Raw genomic sequence first — 19,572 nt, 5'->3', positions numbered from 1 at the left:
CTGAAGGAACATCCTGTCAACACACTTTGACACAAAATGCCCTTTTCCCCCACTCTAATAGTCAAACTAGAATACTGGCAGCAGCACTTACTTCACACAGCACACCAGCTGCTTTGAATTCTTCCCAATAAATATAATGAGTAATTCAATGTAGAGCCAGAAAGTTACTGTATGTGGATCCTGACTTTTAGATAAAGAGGAACAGGGAAGAACATGATCCAGCACGGAATTGGTTCAATCAAAAAAAAACAAAAAAACCTCTATGTATATTTACATATTCTGTACACAGTTTAGAATTAAGTCCATTAACTACTGAGGGGAAAACAACTCTTTTACAACCCAAACCAATATAAAAAGATATATTTAGATATATATTAAGCTTTATCTCATAGAATCATTCCTCTATTAAACTACAACACTATTAAATAGTTTTGGCCATTGCGTGGCCGTCGCGATCATGAATAGGGTGTTGCAGAGAATCAAGCAAACCAAAATTAAAGTGTACGTTAAGATTTTGCGGGAGCTGCTGAAAATGTTACCAAAAGAACAGACGAGGAATTTTGAACTAAACTTTAGCAACAATTGGCCAGAACGAACGTCACGTGTTTCGCTATACACACGTGGATGGACGCTTGTGGGGGACTGTGCGTGGGTACGAAGCACAAATCCAACAGTTATTCTAAATATAGGAGAGAAAAAATGCGTGCATACGTTTCTGGAAAAAAAAAAAGAAAATCAAGTGTAGATGAAAAACACAAGCGATGTTTGGCAGAGTTTAGAGGGGCTTCCAGAAACTTTCTTCAGCAAGAAAAAAACAAAACAAAGCGTTATCTCGGAAAAAGAGAAACACCTCAGTCTTTGAGTTTCACACGTATCCGAATACCACAGTGTCGTTAACGTGTGTGTGTGTGTGTGTGTGTGTGTGTGTGTGTGTGTGTGTGTGTGTGTGTGTGTGTGTGTGTGTGTGTGTCCGACCCTCACCACCGGCCGACGCAGACCGTGGCAGCAGCAGTAAGTCAGTGTGATGGAGTTTCAGATGTAACTGTAATCCCACCAGACGGGTTCAGGAATAGAAAAATAACTGGTCTCTGTCTCCTCCGTCCCCATCGGGTGCACTGATGGGCCGGTGTTCAGTCGGTTCCAGGGGGAAGTGGGGGAAGGTGTCAGAGGTGGGGGGGCAGGGCTAGAGCGTGATGAGGTCGACCAGGTTGCCCTTGGGTGGAGTCATGCTGTCTGGGAAGAAGTTGACGAGCGTGTCGAAGAGCTGCGTCCGCTGAGCGTACGTCTGGTCCACGTCTGAGAAACCTGAGAGGGGAAGATGCAGTAAAAAAATCATTTCAGCAGGAGTACGAGGCTGCAGAAGAAATGGAGGGCTTTCATCAAGTTTAGAGCGAGAGGGCGAGACCTGTGTCACACTGTGTTCATGCATACACCAATCATAACTTCCCCACCGTCGTACAGAGGTCATACTTTGCATATTAGCGCCTAAGTTTGTGCGTGTTATCAATACCTAGTTGGACAACAGATGCTAAAGTGATAAAGTGAAAAATGTAGTAAAGCAGCAGAGAAGCATGGGTCATTGGTCCCTTATCACATGACTAGAGCTGACGAGACATCCGGATTCTGGATTTAAACCGAATGCACACAGGGAACTTGATAGCTTTAATGTGAATGGGCTCCCCAATGTGTCACTAGTGAGGACTGATCATTGTTCTGACTGGTGGAAATGTGGAAAACATGAGAAACCTTTAGCTTTAACTGAGAATGGTAATTTACTAGGTTGGAGATATCGCCTATACAAAATATAAATGGCAATCTTTGCACTTTTTTAGATGCACTTTATAACTTGGCTTTATTCAATTTGCTGTTGAGCATGAATCTAGACATTTAGTTTGTTCTCTTCATTTTATTTTTGACGTTCTGCTCCTGAAGCATCCTCCATCTGACAGAGGGGCACTAGTGCTGTACTTTACTCGTAACGCTGATATTCAATTATCAATCCATTTTGGTCAATCACAGTTTCATAATAAACAGAAAATATTTTTTTCTGAAAGATGAAAGACGTTCGAAAGCTTTGTTCTAAAACTACGGCAGAAGCTTTGAAAGTAAATAAAAAAAAGACTAAAATCAACTAATTATTAGTTATTTTAGAGACACTGAATACTGAACTGATTCTTGTTACGCACGTACGCACACACGCGATTTTGTATGAATGGAGAGCAGGTTCTTACCCAGAGGGATGAAGTCAGAGCTGGACTTGAAGAGAGCCGAGGGCAGCAGCTGGAACTGGAAAACCACACGTAGACCATTAGACTGTGTGGTGAACAAACAAACCTCTCCAGATGGAGCTGTAAGCCTCAGCACACAGATGAGAGCAAAACTGTTCTCTCTACATTTATAAACTCTTTCTTTCTAGTTTATTTTTGGACCTTTACTCACAATATTAGCTTTTTTTCCCCACCCCATAATAAAAAACAACCTACACTGAAGACCAAGAACACAGCGGACGCGCTAAAGATAACTCCAGTACCTCTTTGGTCTCATCTGGGTCAGTGTGGTCCACAGTCAGTGACAGGTCGTTCTGCAGGTATTTGAGCGCGCTCAGTGGCTCCGACTGGGCTTTCTCCTCAAACCTGGCCAATCAAAACACAGGGACAGTGAACACCACATGGATTCAGTGGGGCTGCAGTCACAGCCAGGAAACACTAGATGGCAGTAAAGCAGAAACAATCCCACAGCTCAGTAGTCAGGTTTCTGTGGCCTCTCTTTGACTTTACAGTACCAAGTCAAAAGGGTCTTACATGACATGACGTATGCTTTTCACTGACATTTTTCATGTCATTTAAAGAATAAACTCCTCTACAGTTTGTATTCTTGTTAACAAATCAAATAATAACTAAAAGAGTGAACAGCTGAGGCAACAAACGGTTGATCTATTGAATGTAAAAAAACTATATTGAGGTCCAGAAATGATTTTCCTCAATCTAACTTTTTTTACATCTTTACTGTAGACATATGAAACATATTTTTCATAAACATTTCTGAATGTAAAAACATAAAAAACAACTATTATTTGAACTATGAACTTTTTTTTTTTTTTTTTTGACATTGCTCTTTTTATGGACAGAGTGCAAAGGCTATGATAGTTAAGTTTTGTTTTATAAAGGTACCTTACATAATGAAAAACTTTTCCAAGTGTCAACAGTTGTTTGAGACAAAAAGTAGAGTCTCCACATGCTATATAAATTGAGCTATTCACATTTTACAATCTTAACGGGAGATTCCCTTATAAAAGGGTAAAAGGACAGGAGGACGGTAACTAATCATTTTATGTGCACTGGTCAGTGCTGGGAAATACCCCATGTGATTCATAACATCAGTACTGACTCTCATAACAGAATATATAACAATTAAAGACAGCACATGTGATGAGGTGGTGGTGAGAGGAGCTGACCTGTATTTCCTGATGAGGTATCTGCAGTGGCGCAGCAGGTACTCCTTGGAGGGCCGACACAGTTTGAGGGACCAGAAGTCGTCCAGGCGCATCTTGGGAGAACAAGACTTCCCAGGGTTTCCACCAAACAAGTAATGCACCTGGACAAACGCAGGAAATACACACCGGGTATAACACACGCCGGGTATAACACAGGCCGGGTATAACACAGGCCGGGTATAACACAGACCGGGTATAACACAGACCGGGTATAACACAGACCGGGTATAACACAGGCCGGGTATAGGCCGCTAGGTGAAGTTATCATTTGACTGATATTCTCAGCCAAGTCAATCATGGCTTCATAGTGATCTTCAACATGATCTTTTTTAAGCTTTGTTTTTGGCTGCTTTTACTGACGGATGCGTTTGTCACACATAATGTGTTCAAGGACCGTCGGACAGATGATACATCTGACAATAATGACGTTTTTTACAGCTTCTGGCTGCGGTAAACAGTGAATTATTGGCGATTGTTTAAAGACTATATACTTTTTAATCTCGCCGGCTGGTTTTGCTGTTCAGAGGGTTAAGTGTTGATGCAACAGAAGTCGATCCAGGTGTGTGTGAAGCAGCAGCTCACCAGGAGACATGTTAACTTGATGCATCATGAATACAAAAGCTGAGCTGCAGCTCGCCTTTAAAATGTGCTCTGGAGTGTTACTATTGTGGAGGTGCTCGTTACATTGTATCAAAGTGTACCAAAGAAGAGTGAATGTGGGTCTCATCTGTGTGCGTTACCTTGTGCATCTCATCGTAGACCAGCTGGTGTGCAAAGCGCGGACACGGCTCCTCCTCCTGCAGGGCCTTGCTTGGGTTTTCTTTCACTGCCTGGTCGTTCTTGTACACACACGACCTGAGCAGGAACACGCACGCACGTACGCACGCACAGACACACGTAAATAAAGAGGAGGAAGCAATTTTACATTAGTGACAAAAAGCCTGAACACTTCCTGAAGCCCTCGAGGAAAAGCTGCTCGACAAATACAGTTTGTTACACATGCACGCACACACAGGCCTTGTAGAGAGAAACAAGCACACATGTCTCATTGACTTATTTCACCAGACATTGAGCACAAGAACAGCTACTTAAATCAATGTACTGGAACAGTGAGGGCTGCAGCCTGACAGCCTGTTCTTTCACCACCACTGATCCAAACATGACGTGCACATACAGCGCGCACACACACACACACACACACACATTCTGACAAAAGAAAAACACACACGAACTGGGAACATGCTGTTCCATGGCGGAGGGCTGAGGGATTGTGCGAGGAGATTGGGGAACGCTTCGATGTGCGATTATTTTTGTAGAAATATTTAGATCAGTGTTGTGTTTGCATGCATGCTCTCTGCTGCGGTGAAGATCTCGGCTACAAAGAGCTAATGTGTGTGAAAGTATTTCCTGCGAGTGTGCTGGCTGCGGTGATGATCACAGGAACCTCTCTGCTGCACAGTGTGTGTGTGTGTGTGTGTGTGTGTGTGTGTGTGTGTGTGTGTGTGTGTGTGTGTGTGTGTGTGTTTCATTCCCTCTCCTACCAGTTGTTGCGGGCGATGTCGTAGATCCAGAAGGAGTTGCGTACGTTCTCCTCTCGCTTGTCCTTGTCTTTGCTGAGGCCCGACAGCACGTGGATCTCGTTGAGCTCCGGGTCGATGGTGGCTCTCTGGGTGAAGCCCGTCATCGGCACTGTGGCGGCGACAAAGGCAACCATAAATCCACATGGGGTTCAGCTCGTAAACATATAAATATTTCCTCGTTCAGCTGATTCAGCAGAGATGAGTGTGATAACGAGTTTGACAAACGCCATTAGAAATAGAACTTCCTTCTCCACAAAACGGAAGGGCAAGTTTAAGGAAGTGAAGAAAGCTACTCTATTCTATAATTCAAACCTCTGGGTGCAGGGATCAATTCTGTGTTCCCAGAACTGAGAGCCTCAATCAAATGTTAACAGCGTATGTATGAGGGCTGGACGATAATTCAATTTGATAATTTATTGTCTGTCAATGGTGATGAAATCATATATCGTGATATATTGGTTATAACAAAACACATACTCAAAAATCTAATTTCTCAGAAAGTCTGATTTATTTTTAATTAAGGTCTTAATTAAATGATAAAAAACAAATTTTTCATAATTTATTGAATCACCACGAAACGTGCTATATGTGATATATATCGATATAAGATATGAAATGACCTATACAGGATAGAAGCTTCTGGCCACATAGCCCAGCCCTCGTATGTTTTTGCTCACACTGCTATTATTTTCTCCCATATGGCTGTATTGTTGTGTTTCTATACAATCAAACTTTGTCAGTCAGTCAGGTTGATTATACATAACACACAATCCAACTGAGGCCAGTCAGCTGGGCTCTGCCATACATCTGTTTATCTTAAACCTAATACTGTATCTATTCTAGCCTCTTCTTATATCCAGCAAATATTTCAAAAAGTGAGGCACAGCTTGGTTCAACAGATTTACATTTAAAGACTGTGCATAAATGGAGAACGAGCTGTTTGATGGCAGATCCCTGACCAGTTTTATACTCTTTATAATACAGGAAGAAAACAAAAGCCTGAAGAAAACACTGAGCAGAGTCAGGCCTGTTTTTTTCCCATCAAAGGAACAGAGACTAGACTTCAAATGTCACTGCGGGGAGACACAGCAAGAACATTAATCCATTAAAGTGATATCAACTAAATTAACTTAATCTGAGTTAAGCTCCAAGCTTGGGTTACAGGTCAGCGTGTCATGTGTGACCGGGGGCGAAATGCTGCTGCTGAGCCACGCCACCCGTCAACATGTGAGACTGATTATGAGACCGAGAGGGCAAGAGAGAACAGTTTGTGCTTCCTTTTCCTGCCAGGACACATTCTGTTCTTTCCTGCTCCGTTTCATCCGTGTACGCATTTGAATTGTTCAATTTCTCCCTCTTTCTCTCTCTCTCTCTCTCTGCCTGACTCCGGCAGACAGAGGGTCTGCTTACGCTGTGTTTGAGGTGGAGCTGAGATCTCAGAGTGACAGATAGACAAACAGACTTCTGTCTGTCTGGCACCAAGTGTCCGATTGCTGCCCGGAGCTTTTCGACCAGAGATCCTGTCACACAAATGTTTAATTGGTGATTAGGTCCAATATACAGAGTCCAAACAACTGTTTTCTCTTTTATGTAAACGTGCAGGACAGTCAATACTGAAAGTCTGTATTTCTGTTGTTTTCATTCAGATCTTTTTTTCCTACAAAAAGTACTACATGGAAACCAGTGTCAGGCAGGCCTCCACGCTAACTTTTTAGCACTGGTACTCCGAAGTGAACATTTTAGGAGTACTAACACGAAACCATTTTTTTAACTTGTTTTACACTGTGGTGTTTTATTGGAAAGGAAAAGTCACAAAGAAAATGTGTTTTCATGAAGTCAAATGTTGTTTTTTAAACAAAGCACCAAATAATAAAATAGTATTATGGGATAACCCTTAATATAAAGTTAACTGATCCAAATGTGTTCAAAATTAATTTATTTTCAAGAAACACTGGTGCTCCTAATTAATACTTAGATCAAGTTTAGTCACAGTGTCTTCAGGAATAGTCACAGTTTAGACTTATTGGTCACAGGCTGGAGCCCTGTGTGAGTTTTTTTTTGGTTCATGCAGTATAATCCTACTAATATTATACCAGACTGTATCTGAACCCATCAGTGCAGAAAAGGTTCACATCCTGTAGCCCGATCTGAGAGCAAGTGACTGCTGAAGCATATTCTGACACATTTGAGGCAATGGACGGCTCCCTCTGATTGCATCTGTGCAGTATGAACATAAAACACTTTTGCTGCTCTGGAATTTTTCTCCCATCGTGTTACACTGTTCTGATAAGTTGCAAAAGAAGCACTGTTTGGTAAGAATCAAACAGGGAGTGAGTGGGAAAAAAAGTGTGGGTTTTTGTTACGGGCGTTGAGAAGGAAACAGAACAGTGGCGTGAAGTGTTGCTGGGCGTCAACAAGTGCAGACTAGCTCATACCAGTGCGAGCGTGTGAACAGTAAATGATAGAGGAAGTGGTTTTGACCCAGTCTTTTTTAATAAAAGAACAACTTCAGATTGACAGAACCCTAAACCTTTCTTTATAGAAGTGTGACTTTATAAATATAAATGGTGTGCTTACCCATGCCTGAGTCTTTCTTGGTGCCATCAGATATGATCTCTACGTGGTCTCCGTCCACATCGTAGCTGAAGAAATCATTGAGGTACGTCTTTGACCTCTGACCTCCAAACACGTACAGGCAGCGGTTTCTCTGCAGGAAACAGAAGAGACAAATCTGAGATTTACAATCCACGCTAACTGTGTCATATTCAGTTTGATCAGGCAGGATTTTCCTAACAGCGATAGAAATGAACCCAAAATGTGTTCTGTGGACTCACGGTGTGGAAGAGCATGCAGTGCCCGATGCGGGACTGGACGTCCTCCGGCCCGGCGTTGCACGAGTCCTCCCGCAGGAGGCTCCATGTTCCAGCCTGGCAGTGGTAGGCGTACAGGCCGCTAAACTGCGGCTCTGATGTCCGACTGTCCTCCACGCTGCCGTTACACGTCAGGATACGACCGCCAAACGTGTAGATCATGTGCTTCTCTGAGTCCATGCACATCTGTGTGGGAGCAGGGAGACAGAAAACGGCGGAAACAGGAAGTGTGAGGGTTCAGAGAGAGTTTAGCATCGACTTTAATTGAAGAAAAAAATACAACATTCCACTGGGAGTGGAGCTGTACATGGGCAAAGCTCGTTCTCTGTCAGTTACTATAATATTAAGTGTTACACCGCTGAACTGCATGCTGGGTATGGCTCTCTCTCTGTCACTACAATATTAACCAACAATTGCTGTATTCCAAGAGGTGTTTCTGATATTGTGTCCACCCTATGTAGATCATTGAGGGTTGACTTAATGAGTGGATTCATTAGCTAAACACTAATGGAAGCTTTGAATGTAACTGGATGTCTAAATGAAATACAAGAGGTCAGCGAGGTGCAAGCAGAGACTGATTTCTAGCTACCTGGTGGTCAAACACCAACTTTGGCCCTCCGTCAGCAGACGTGTCCTCGCTGAGTAGCGTCCAGGTGTTGGCGTCGATGTCGTAGCGGTAGAAGTCACTCTTCAGGGACTTGCTGTTCCTGACGCTGGAGTCCAGGTACCGCCCCAGTGTGTAGATCTGTCGCCGCTGGGAGTCGATGCACATCTTGTGGCACGAGCGAGCGCTGGGACCGCTCTGATTGTTACACAGGGGACAGACACAGCTCATAGTGTCTCTTCTCAATAACCATCTGTGATTTGATTTGTTTTTCCTAAATGTTTTCTGACTCACCTCTTTCTCTGTGTCTCTGGAGATGCAGGACCACTGGTTCTCCTGAACACTGTAAGCCCAGAAGTCAGCCAGGTCCTGCGTGCCGTCCCAGCCTCCAAACAGGTAAACTGTCTCTGCGGGGAACAAAGAAGCGGACAAACATTAAAGCTCCTCTCGGGATTTGCATCCTGCTTTGCAAAGCACTGCCTGCAGCCAGATGAACCCCATCACACAACCATCCCCTCCACTCAGTGGAAACTGTCACACACAGTAACTATGAATAATCAGATTAAGATTACGCTTTCATGATGTATTTAAAAAGCTCCCAAAGGTCAGCTGGGTTTACATGGAGTCAGTTTGTACCGACAAATCAGTTAATTGCATTTTTATGCAATTATCTGGGCAAGACAGAAACATTTTATTAAAGATCTTCGCATACACAATACAGCTGCTTATTTAAACACATTGACTAAAGAACAAGTTGTACAATTTAAAGTTAAAATGTTAAAAAAAGAAAACATTGCTGACCGCTATAAAAAGGTATTTTAAAAACACATTTGGGATCTGCTCAAACTCAAGGCTGCAGCAGAGGAAGTGTTCATGGAGACATTTGATGTACTGTGATATACTCCCTGCTTACAACAAACATGTGCTGTGTCTCCAGTTAATGAGCTAGCTAGTCACTGCTGTGAAAACATCCATGGGTCAAATACTGTCCACTGCGGCTCAGGCACATGGGAGTGTGTGTCTGTGTGTGAAGTTGTGATGGTATCAGAAACTTGTGTAGGAGGAAAAAAGCTGCGCCATTGCTGCTATAACTCTAAAAAATGAGTCAGGGAGAAAATGAGTTGTGAAAGCCAAAATGAATTATACGAGTTACTGATCACGATGATAGATTTTATATAAAAAAATAAAAAAAATATTGCACTTTAAGATATAAGTTTTTAAATAAATGTGTGCTGTAGTGTTTGGAAAAAGGACCTGGATCATGTGACCATATATGTGTGGCTTACACTAAAAAAGACCAGAAGCTTTATGTATGGTCCAACTGTGAATGATGCAACATTTCAGCATGAGATCATGATCTATAATTATTAACTCAATATAAGGAAATGATTACTGAGGCTTGAGATTGGATCATGAGTAAAGGTGACACAACTCTTTTTTTTTAAACCACAAAGGCTATGTGCTGTGTTAATACATCCACAGGTTCTTTATCTAGCTCCATGACAATCAAAATAGAAAATAAATCCCAGGATCACAGCTCTACAAACAGGTAATGCATATGAATGCTAAACCTTAAGGCAATGAGTCAAGATTTTGTTATTGGAAGTGATCTGGTTTCTGTTTGTAGTCCGAGTAGTATTGACCAATCATGTTCGAGCAGGCAGTTGAATAGAATAGTTGAATAGATGTAAACAGTCTATGTGGAGAGCAAAAGAGGCGGAACGCATTGGCTGAAATGCAATCTAGGAACCCATGTGCTTTTGTCTGACGATGATTTAGCTTGTTATTCGCTTTTTAAAATGCATCTGCATTGATACAAAAAACGGACTGTAATCTGACTGCAAAAGATTACCAGCGAATGGAATAGGAAGTCTTGGCCCGGATACACAGAACCCCCAAAACATCGGCCGTTGCACTCAGAGGATAAATCCTCGTCAGACGTTTAGCCAATAGGTTCGGAGATTGCTCAGGGATCAAGGATCAGGGCAGGACTGGTGGCAGATAAATCAATCAAAATGAACAATAAAATCATTTCTGCCAATTGAGACAAAGGGAATGAGGAGGAAAAAAAAGTGGTCACAAGGAAATCATTAAGGATGTCCTGCATAAACTTCTACTATCAACTACAGCTCCCAAAACACAGAGGACAGTGTGTGCGGCCAGAGACACAGGCCAGAGGGATGCAATGCCTTCTCTCAGCTCCGACACTAGCTGCAGACATCGCTTCACTCTCTCACACACACACATACATACACACACACACGCGCACAATGCTGGCTTTTGTTTTTTTATATGGCCGGCGGGGAAGTTTGCCACCGACAACATCGATAGATACAGAAAAACAATAGCTGTGTGTCTCTGTCAAAACATGTAGGGTTTTATGTGCTCTTTGCAAAGAGAAATGCCCTCAGGGCATCATTTTCTTTTTGAGAAGAGAAAGGGCTGGAGGTGGAGGGGAAGAAGATGGAGGGTTAATATTATTAAGCGGTATGTAGCCTGAGTAGGAGGATATGAGTCATAGCGTCGGCTAAACAGTCGAGTCATAACACTGGCTGCGTGGGTCTCACCGGTCTGAACGTCGATCACCATTTGATGTCCCCCCCTCATCCCCGGCCTATTGTCATCGCCGTCACCTGCGAAGAGGAGAGGGAGGGGGAGGAGACAAAGGATGGGGGTGGAAGATGATGTGGAGCAGGGGGTGGGAGGGAAACATGGCTTTAGCTACGAGGCCACAAAGCTTTCACAATGTATCGAATGTTTGAACGACAAATCGGGGAATAGTTCCCAGTTGAGGAGATGGTCTCACTGTTCATGTCGTCTCGGTTGATTTCTTGGGCGCTTGTACCTTTGTTGCATTTGGGGATGATCTGACTCCACCGGGGCTTGTACTCCTGCTGGCTGATATACTGGTTAAACAAACCGTCTAGCGAGGAGAGAAGGGGAATCGATTATGGCAAAGATCACCATTAATGCAAGAAGAAGCCAGGCTTGAATCAAAGAAAAGATTAAGGTACCACTGAAAATTCTAAATAAAGACTGAAGTCGCCTTTACTCTAGATCCAGCAGCAAAGCAGGATACCTCTCACAGCTTTGTCTATGAGCTCCTCACAGGCGTCGAAGTCTCCTTGCAGCACCAGCCGGTCGTGCAGGTGGGTGAGCATCGGGTGCTCCAGCGCTATCCGGGTCTTCTTCTGCAGCGACTCAAAGGCTTCTGTGTAGTTATGCTGTCGGAAGTGCTTGAGGCAAAGGCGGATGGCTTCCTGTTCTCTGTACTGCGGGGGAACAATGGAGAGGAAAGAGATATAGGCAGATATATAGAACAGCGACAGAACAAGAGTCAGAAATCCCTCAGCTTTTAGCCTCATGTGTCTGGAGCAACGGCTTGGGTCGGGGCAGAGTTATCAGCGTTAAGTCGCCGTATAAGAGAAATGAAGAGAGGCAGCGATTGGCTAGCGAGTGGGGCACACACTGGGACCAACATTCACCAACATGCAAATGCGGCAGGATCGGCTACATAAATGAAGCACAAAGAAGCTCCGATTTGGCGACGGACAAAAACCAAGATGGCGACGGCTTAGTCTTTGTAGTCCAAACAAAACAATGGTTGATGGCACAGTGACAATTTCCACTGCTTAAATACAGTCTACTCCATTATATCTTTAAATAGATATGCAACTGAATTCGGAATCAAGCAACTTTTAGAAGTTTCTTATTTTGCTAAATTAAAAAGAACAACCTTCATTTCTGTCAAATATCCAGTTAGAACAAACATATTATTAGTATTGCTAAACAAAAGTGTATTGTACTTGCATCAGCATAACCCAATAAAGCCTCTTCTATTAAAGCCATGAGGCTGTTTGTTAGGTGTGGGCCTGAAATACAATCCCACTACAGAAAAAGGAAGATCTGTGTTTGCATTTATCTTGCCTTAAGTAACCTAATGCTTGGAAAGTGTTGGACAACAACAAACTGCAGGTGTCTGTAAAACTGCAATTTGTAATGATGCATTGATTCTGGTCTAAATAAATCTCATGAAGAAGTTCATATTAAGTTCATCTTGATCAGCTGCATTTAAAAAAGGAACTGAAATTGGGATCATGAGACGACACGTTAATAAAATCTTCTAGTAATGTGTTTCTGCTGAGTCTTTGTGGCTTTCTTTTACAATCCCTGGTTTGGTTGTTATTAAGCTAAGATATCAATTTACAAAAAGTTAGCAAATTCAATGTTCTCCCACAGGTTTGATGATGGAAACTGCAGATGTGTCTTGCTCAAGGACATCTGTGTAAAAGGGACACCTCCGGCCTGCTGGATCTGTTATCTAATCTTTCAGTCCATGCCCACGTCTCTCTCTTTCACCGGGTACTCACCTTGCTGTACCAGTTAAGGCAGGGCTGCACCACATCGGGATCTTCGATACCGTGCAGCTCAATGTACCAGATGCTGAAATTAAAACTTGGACCCCAAGACATCAGAGGCACTGAGACAGGGAGCGAGAGAAGAAGGAGAGAGGGGAAAATGGTGTCAAAAGACAGACATAAAGTAGGACCAGGGGCCTCACCAGACATGAGCCAAAACAAATGTTTGAAAATATATATTTAAAATTATAATGCAAGATATTTGCACCGCCGGCACCTGAACAATATTGGGCCACAATTACTGTATATTTTAACGACGGCACTTAAAATTCAGTTCAGTCGATGTGACTTAATTGTGAACCCGATGGCAACGTATGCTAAACCCCACTATTCAATTTTATTATTCATACACAATCAGTCCGGGTCAGTTCAGTTATTAGTGCAAAAAACAAAGATTTTGCACTAACAGAGACATTGTAACGGTTGCATGATCAGCACCATGGACAGCACTACACATCCAACAAGCAGGACTACAACAACGTGCAGCTTAGGGGGTATTTTCATTCGGCTCGGTCTCGTACCTAGAACGCCATACAGGCAAACATATTTTCATATTTTGACCACCTCAAAGCTGGAAGACAATTCAGGGAAACATTGATTGTAGATTGCATAATTATACTTACGAGGAGAAAGCACCTCTGAAGGTAAGACAGTAGCGGAAACTGATTTTCTCGTGTCGCCGCTGTTCACACAGACCTACTTATTGTTGACGTGTTGAGTTATATTGCTGAGTTTCATACTGATGTAGTGCCATCTTAATCAGGACACATTTACTATTTATAATATTTGTTGCTGGCTGTTGACGGGGGGTTCTGGAAACCACAGCAGCTCTCACCTATTTTGACAAATCTGCAGGGAAACATCTGCTCATCGATCTTGTGCTTTAAGGTGAACGTTTCCTTGTTGTAGTCATTCTTAAGGCCACTGGAAGAGAGAGACAGAAAGAAAAAAAGAGCGGAGATGACGCAGCTGTTTCACAAATGACATTAGTGGTTGAGATGCCAACTGCATCCATTGACAGTACAGTTTGGATAGTCATCCAAGTCTGACAAATAACCAAACTCAGACAATAGATGTGTGAAATGGTGGCATTTTACAGTTATCAGGCATCACCAGAGCTGGCAGATAAATGCAAAAGCAGAATTTGTTCCAAAAAAAAAAAGCAAAAACATAACTTGGTCAACTTAATTCAAATATGCCAATACAAAAGCATAAGAAATGTTTATTCTACTTTCCAGAATTTTTTTATCTTATTATCACGAGAATTTAATTCAAAGTCAACCAACTCTGCCCAATTCCCCTGACATTTCTAGTGATGTACTGACCCAACTTTTACCTCCAGATTATGATACCTTAAGTCAGGGTATCCCAATAGCAAGTATTGATCACCTGGCATTAAGTGATAAACACAGTTGATAATATGCACTAGGTATCGCTGTGTCGCCAATGGCCCACCATGACTGAAGGAATGCAACTGAGAGGGAAAACATTGGGTATAATGAAGTACTTAATTCAGTGGTGAAAGTAGATTGAAGTTCTTGCCGGTACTACTAACCCAGCCTTCATGGTTTCATATTGTCCTCCCACCACCAGCTTTACACATCCCAGAACACACATATTACATTTTTATAACGCCCGTGAGGTGTAAAAACAAAATAGAACACTTGACGTCATGCACATCAAATGGTGTCTTTAAATGGTGTAAGTGCCTCTGGATAATTTGTGAATGTTGACAAAGCTTTTACAATCACAACAATTTGTTTGTGTTTAAATTAGATATAAATGACAGCTAAATTCATTAGCAGGAGTTAAATGGTTTATAAGCACTGTTTGTGGTTAGGAAGTAAAGATGCACACGTACATCATAAAGCCAGCAGGGTTACAGAGGTCATAGCCTATTCGTCTGAGTTGTTGAAATAAAACTGTAAACATCATTTAACTTCAGAGGTTTTTGCAAGAAAGGACTGCCAGGCAAAAACCCACAGCACACAATATCAGACAGTCAGCTGCAGCAGCAGAAGCTGACGTCTGCCAGCAGTAGACTGAATAAACAGTTTTGGAAAGGTAGCAAGCACTGACTAAAAGAAAAACTGGAACAATTTAGAAGCAAGGCTTTCTATCACCCCCCCCCAAAAAAAACTTAACAATGCAATTGCAATAATCACATAAAATACATCTCACCTGGACAAAAGCTCTGTCATGTTTTCTTCACTCATCCCACCAAACACTTTAAACTTCTTGAGGTTGCAGACGTGAGTCTTCTCATACTTCCCAAAGGTGATGCTCTGAACAATTGCCGGCCTTTCCAATTTCAAGATTAAAAACTGAAGGAAAGAGAGAGAAGACAGGACACATTATATAGACTGAAGGCAAAGAGCAGAGTTATGATGCCATCAGTGTGTGGAGGACTGCAGGAAGTTGCCTGTGCTTATGTTGGGCTGGCCACCGTGAACAGAATTTCCTCATTATCTAAACGACTGCAGCACGGTCGATCTACTGCATCGGCTTAGTGGCGTTACAGCCAGTCTATGAGACGCATCCACGAGTCACCGGTCCTCTAACAAGCCAGGGAATATACGTAGACCTTTAACAAACCCCAGGGAACAATGTTTTCACTCATATCGACATAGATATTACATCAATACATGTCCTCTTTATCAATATCAATCTGACTGGGATGAAACTTTGATAAACACTGATGTCATTCAGGAGTCCTTCCACATGGACTTCACTGTCAACCTTCATAATCAATGGAAAAGAAAATACTTTTGACTCTCCTGTCAGGCATTGATCTGGTTTTTTGTCCCCAGTCTGTCTTGGGTCAACATGCGTCAGTACATCCTGATCCTCCTGTCAAACTCCCGCCATGACTCATGTGTTCCAACACATAATTTACAGACCCTTGTCTGGAATTTGGCACACACTTTGGTTTCATTGCATTAGATACATTTATTTTGAATATATAATAAAGAAAACGAAACAAGAAAAAAAACAAGAAAAAGGAAAGGAAATATATACTGCTAATACCAAATTAACAAAATAAGTAAATGTATGTTTGAAAAGGAGTGGGCAGAAGCAAACACTTAATATTCACCACACATACACATAAATCATCATCTTAACATGCAAAACTAAAAGACCTTTTTCTACAGAGAGTAGAAGCCAGGCCTCAGCATAGTTCCCCTTTGGACAGTGTGAATTTCACCCATCTCCCCTCTCTGAGTAAAGTTCACTGTCTTGTTTAATGTGACACGGTTTTCTGAAGCCCAAAGCAATATGCAATATTTTTTAAGTGTGTCAGTACAAATCAATAATGGTTGAGAGCAAGTTATGGTGCTTTGATTGCATTAATCTAGAAAATCTGGAACACATAAATTATTACAAACGTAATTTCTGAGTGTCGTCTTCAAACCGCTGGAATTTCTGCTCATCTCAAAAGGAGTTATTATCAGATGCTGAATCATTTAGACAAAAAACTCAGCCAATAAAGTCATATGCGTATCTGTTTTTGGGATATGTCTATTGTTCTCACATAAATGCTGTGAGGATTTTGAGACTAGCATGCTCAACCTGGTGAGTGGTTAACCATTGTTTAGAAATGCTTCATTTCCTCTTGCCATACAACACAGTCTTTCAGATTTAACCTCAATCTCTGCTTGTAGGCAGTCAGTGAGTTACAATCAAAAACAACTTGCCCCTATGTTCCCTCAGCCCCTGTTTCATATGTTCCCTCAGCCCCTTTGTTCCCTCAGCCACTTTGTTCCCTCAACACCTATGTACCCTCAGCCACTTTGTTCCCTCATCCACTTTGTTCCCTCAGCACTAGGGCATCCTCTCTTTGTCAATTATTCAAAATCTGTCAAATCTTTTGGAAATATCGTGCTAACAATACCCCAACAAACAGTCTGGTTAGTCCATGTTGCCTTCGTTGGTAGGGTTGGTAAGATTTAGGCATGAGGAGAGTGATTGGTTAGAGTTAAAGTAAGAAGGTGGAAGGATTGTATGTCCTAGCAGACGACAACGAAAAAAATATCACCACCTCTAAGGTCCGGTGATATCATTCTGCTTAATAACAAGCTGTGTGCTTCTGTTTATAGTGTTTGTTAAGCATTGGGCTGCAGAACAATCGGCGTTTGTTTTCGGACAAGTGGGCTTTCGGTCCAATGGGACATTTTTCTAACCATTAGGGTATCAGGTTAATGGCATGGCACCGGCGGAGGTACTGATCTGTGGGAACACACTCCCTGAGCAGAGAAAGCCTTGCTACCTGTTAGGCAATTTCATGTAAAATCTTAGACATGTTAATGAGCTGTTAATTATTTGACAATGACTTTTCACCCAGAAAAGTGCCAGTAAATAAACCTACTACAGTAAATTGGCATGTGTTGATTATCTGAATCATTAATATAATTTTAAAAAATGTCTTTCAAAGCTGCTGCTTGTCTTAAATCAACAACATAAGCGCCACATTGTAACATGCTTTTCTTTACTCATATAAAACAACTTTACCAGGGCTGCAGCATGGCTGCTATGCAAGTTGAATTAGCAGCCCATAACAACTCAGTAAACCCAAGCACAATTCCTCAAATGTCTGAGGTCAACTAGCGCCGGTTTTTTTTCAATCAAATGAAAACAGGTTAATGACCTGAGAGGCTAAAAGAGCTTGTAAAGAAACGATAAGGATGTGGGAACAGGCAGTAATGGTGATAATGTATCATACACCTACGGTATAAACAAACCTACCACAAGCCTCCCTTAAAATCAGTTTGTTCTTAATGCACTGTGAAAAATTCTCCTGTCACGCTCTATCTGGAGCCGTGAAGTCAAGGGAAGGGACAGTCTGTGGAAACAGCAGTAGGCCTACCTGTGGAGGGTAGTTGCTTTCAGAAGACCATCTGGAAGACTGATCATTAGGTTTGTCCACCAAGATATTCCTAAGAAACACCCACAAAGAAAGGTAGAGGTCATTAATCCCTGTGGGACATAACATGGACAAAATACTGGAGACACAGCAGACATTGTTCTATGTAAGTTATGATACAGGAATCACAATTCACTATAGGGCAGAATAAACATGGGTGTGTATGTTTGAGTGTGTATGACCTAGGTAGAACAGTAATGGATCCAAATAGCAAAACAAACGATACCTATGCAGGCCAGCTAGACTGTGCTAGCAATTCAAATGAGTCCATTTAATAAGTACAGTGAAGTTAGAATTAGCTTAGCAGACAGTTGTTGTTAGCAAGCTAACACTGACAACAGCTAAGGCTAACCTGTGTATGTGCGGACCAGCAACAGGCTCTGAAACTATGCGTGACTTCCCTTGTAAATTGTAACGTGTTTTTGTGTCTGACACCCATGAACAAGAATCCCGAGTATCAGGCAGACAAGCTCATTAGCTCCTTGTGCTACAGCAGCTAGTTTCTTTAGCTCTGAAGTGAAGGTGGCTAACGGGGACGCTCGTTTTTCACAAAGCGGGGTGCCGGACCGCACTCTGCTGAAACCAACCATGACAATGCGGTGGTGTTTTAACGGGTCATTCGCCTTGGGTTGCCACGAATTTGCTGAACTAGAGGCAGTACAAAGTAATGAAGGCTGAAGATCCAAAACAAGCGCTTCTCAAGAGAAGAGAAGACATTACTGGGGTAAACAAAGTGTGGCTTTAACGGGGGGCGGTGCAGAAGAGACTAACTGTTATCTGTTGAATCATCTAAATGAAAGTGGCGATTAACTACACGCTCCAAAGACACATCTTATGGTCGTCTGCTAGGACACACAACCCCTCCACCTTCTAGGACACACGGTCCATCACGACAGGGCGACACCGTATCAACACCAAACGCCCCTAACCGCTGACAAAGCTAACGCATGCTAGCTAGGCCAGTCGGGCCGGCTGGGACAAACACTGGGGCTATGAGGCGATAAACAAGACCTCTTGTGTCCACGAACCTAGTGCATATACCGGGCCCCCTAACGTGTGCAACACTCACTCGGGTAAATACGTAGAGGAGTATGAGCTCCATTTAAAAACGCTGAAAGTGAGGACTCTGCTCTCAGGAACGACAGCCATCTTGTTGCAGAAAATAACAAGCAGCGGGAGGCTAGCGGGAGCGCGCAGTGACAGCCCTTAAAGAGACAGTACACCCTGTTAGTACAGGGAAGAACAGAGCAGGCAGCATAGTACAGCTAAGACATGATAATATAACATCAGATGTTCAGCATATATGTTTGATATTATAAACTGTAGTTTCAGAGGAGGTCAGTTCCCAAACTATAATAATAAGAGTAATATTATATTTCAGTTATTGTGTTTTTCTACTGTTTTTATTGCTTATTTATAATACTTGTTTTTTATTTCTATTTTTTTTTATTTTATTTTCATTTTTATTTTTTTTTTTATCTTGTCTTTCTTTACTATGTCTCTTGTGTGCACTTTAACTCTATGCTGCTGTAAGCCTGCAAATTTCCCCGCTGCGGGACTAATAAAGGATTATCTTATCTTATCTTATCTTATCTTAATAAATAAACTACTTACGATTTACTCCAATAAATCGAAGTGTCATTTTGGAATTTTGTGGTGCTTACAGCTTTAATAAAGTATATTGAA

The 19,572-nt window shown here is 42.1% G+C and overlaps 1 protein-coding gene across 1 annotated transcript; it reads right to left on the bottom strand.

The window, feature by feature from the left end:
• mkln1 (muskelin 1, intracellular mediator containing kelch motifs) lies at positions 1 to 19,042 on the bottom strand. Its single transcript, XM_054624744.1, has 18 exons — positions 18,956 to 19,042; positions 17,830 to 17,899; positions 15,147 to 15,289; positions 13,801 to 13,889; positions 12,918 to 13,027; positions 11,627 to 11,819; positions 11,354 to 11,470; positions 11,115 to 11,180; positions 8,842 to 8,954; positions 8,533 to 8,745; positions 7,908 to 8,129; positions 7,651 to 7,780; positions 5,035 to 5,182; positions 4,234 to 4,348; positions 3,455 to 3,594; positions 2,531 to 2,633; positions 2,232 to 2,286; positions 1 to 1,305 (listed from the first exon to the last, which is right to left on the bottom strand). The coding sequence occupies exons 1-18, from the start codon at positions 19,033 to 19,035 to the stop codon at positions 1,184 to 1,186; spliced, it is 2,229 nt and encodes a 742-aa protein (XP_054480719.1). The 5' UTR covers positions 19,036 to 19,042; the 3' UTR covers positions 1 to 1,183.
• Between the last annotated feature and the right edge of the window lie 530 nt (positions 19,043 to 19,572).

This window comes from Anoplopoma fimbria, chromosome 23 (assembly GCF_027596085.1).
Source record: "Anoplopoma fimbria isolate UVic2021 breed Golden Eagle Sablefish chromosome 23, Afim_UVic_2022, whole genome shotgun sequence".
Classification (NCBI taxonomy): Eukaryota; Metazoa; Chordata; class Actinopteri; order Perciformes; family Anoplopomatidae; genus Anoplopoma; species Anoplopoma fimbria.
This window is presented reverse-complemented; position numbering and strand designations above follow the sequence as displayed.

What these genes read in the sequence shown, in the direction of transcription:
- mkln1 (XM_054624744.1), bottom strand. Translation starts at nt 19,035, where the DNA reads ATGGCTGTCGTTCCTGAGAGCAGAGTCCTCACTTTCAGCGTTTTTAAA. An exon ending in ATGACAGAGCTTTTGTCCAG is followed by an intron (nt 13,890 to 15,146) that starts GTGAGATGTATT and finishes TCTCTCTTCCAG; the next exon opens with TGGCCTTAAGAATGACTACA. An exon ending in ACCCAGATGAGACCAAAGAG is followed by an intron (nt 2,287 to 2,530) that starts GTACTGGAGTTA and finishes GTGGTTTTCCAG; the next exon opens with TTCCAGCTGCTGCCCTCGGC.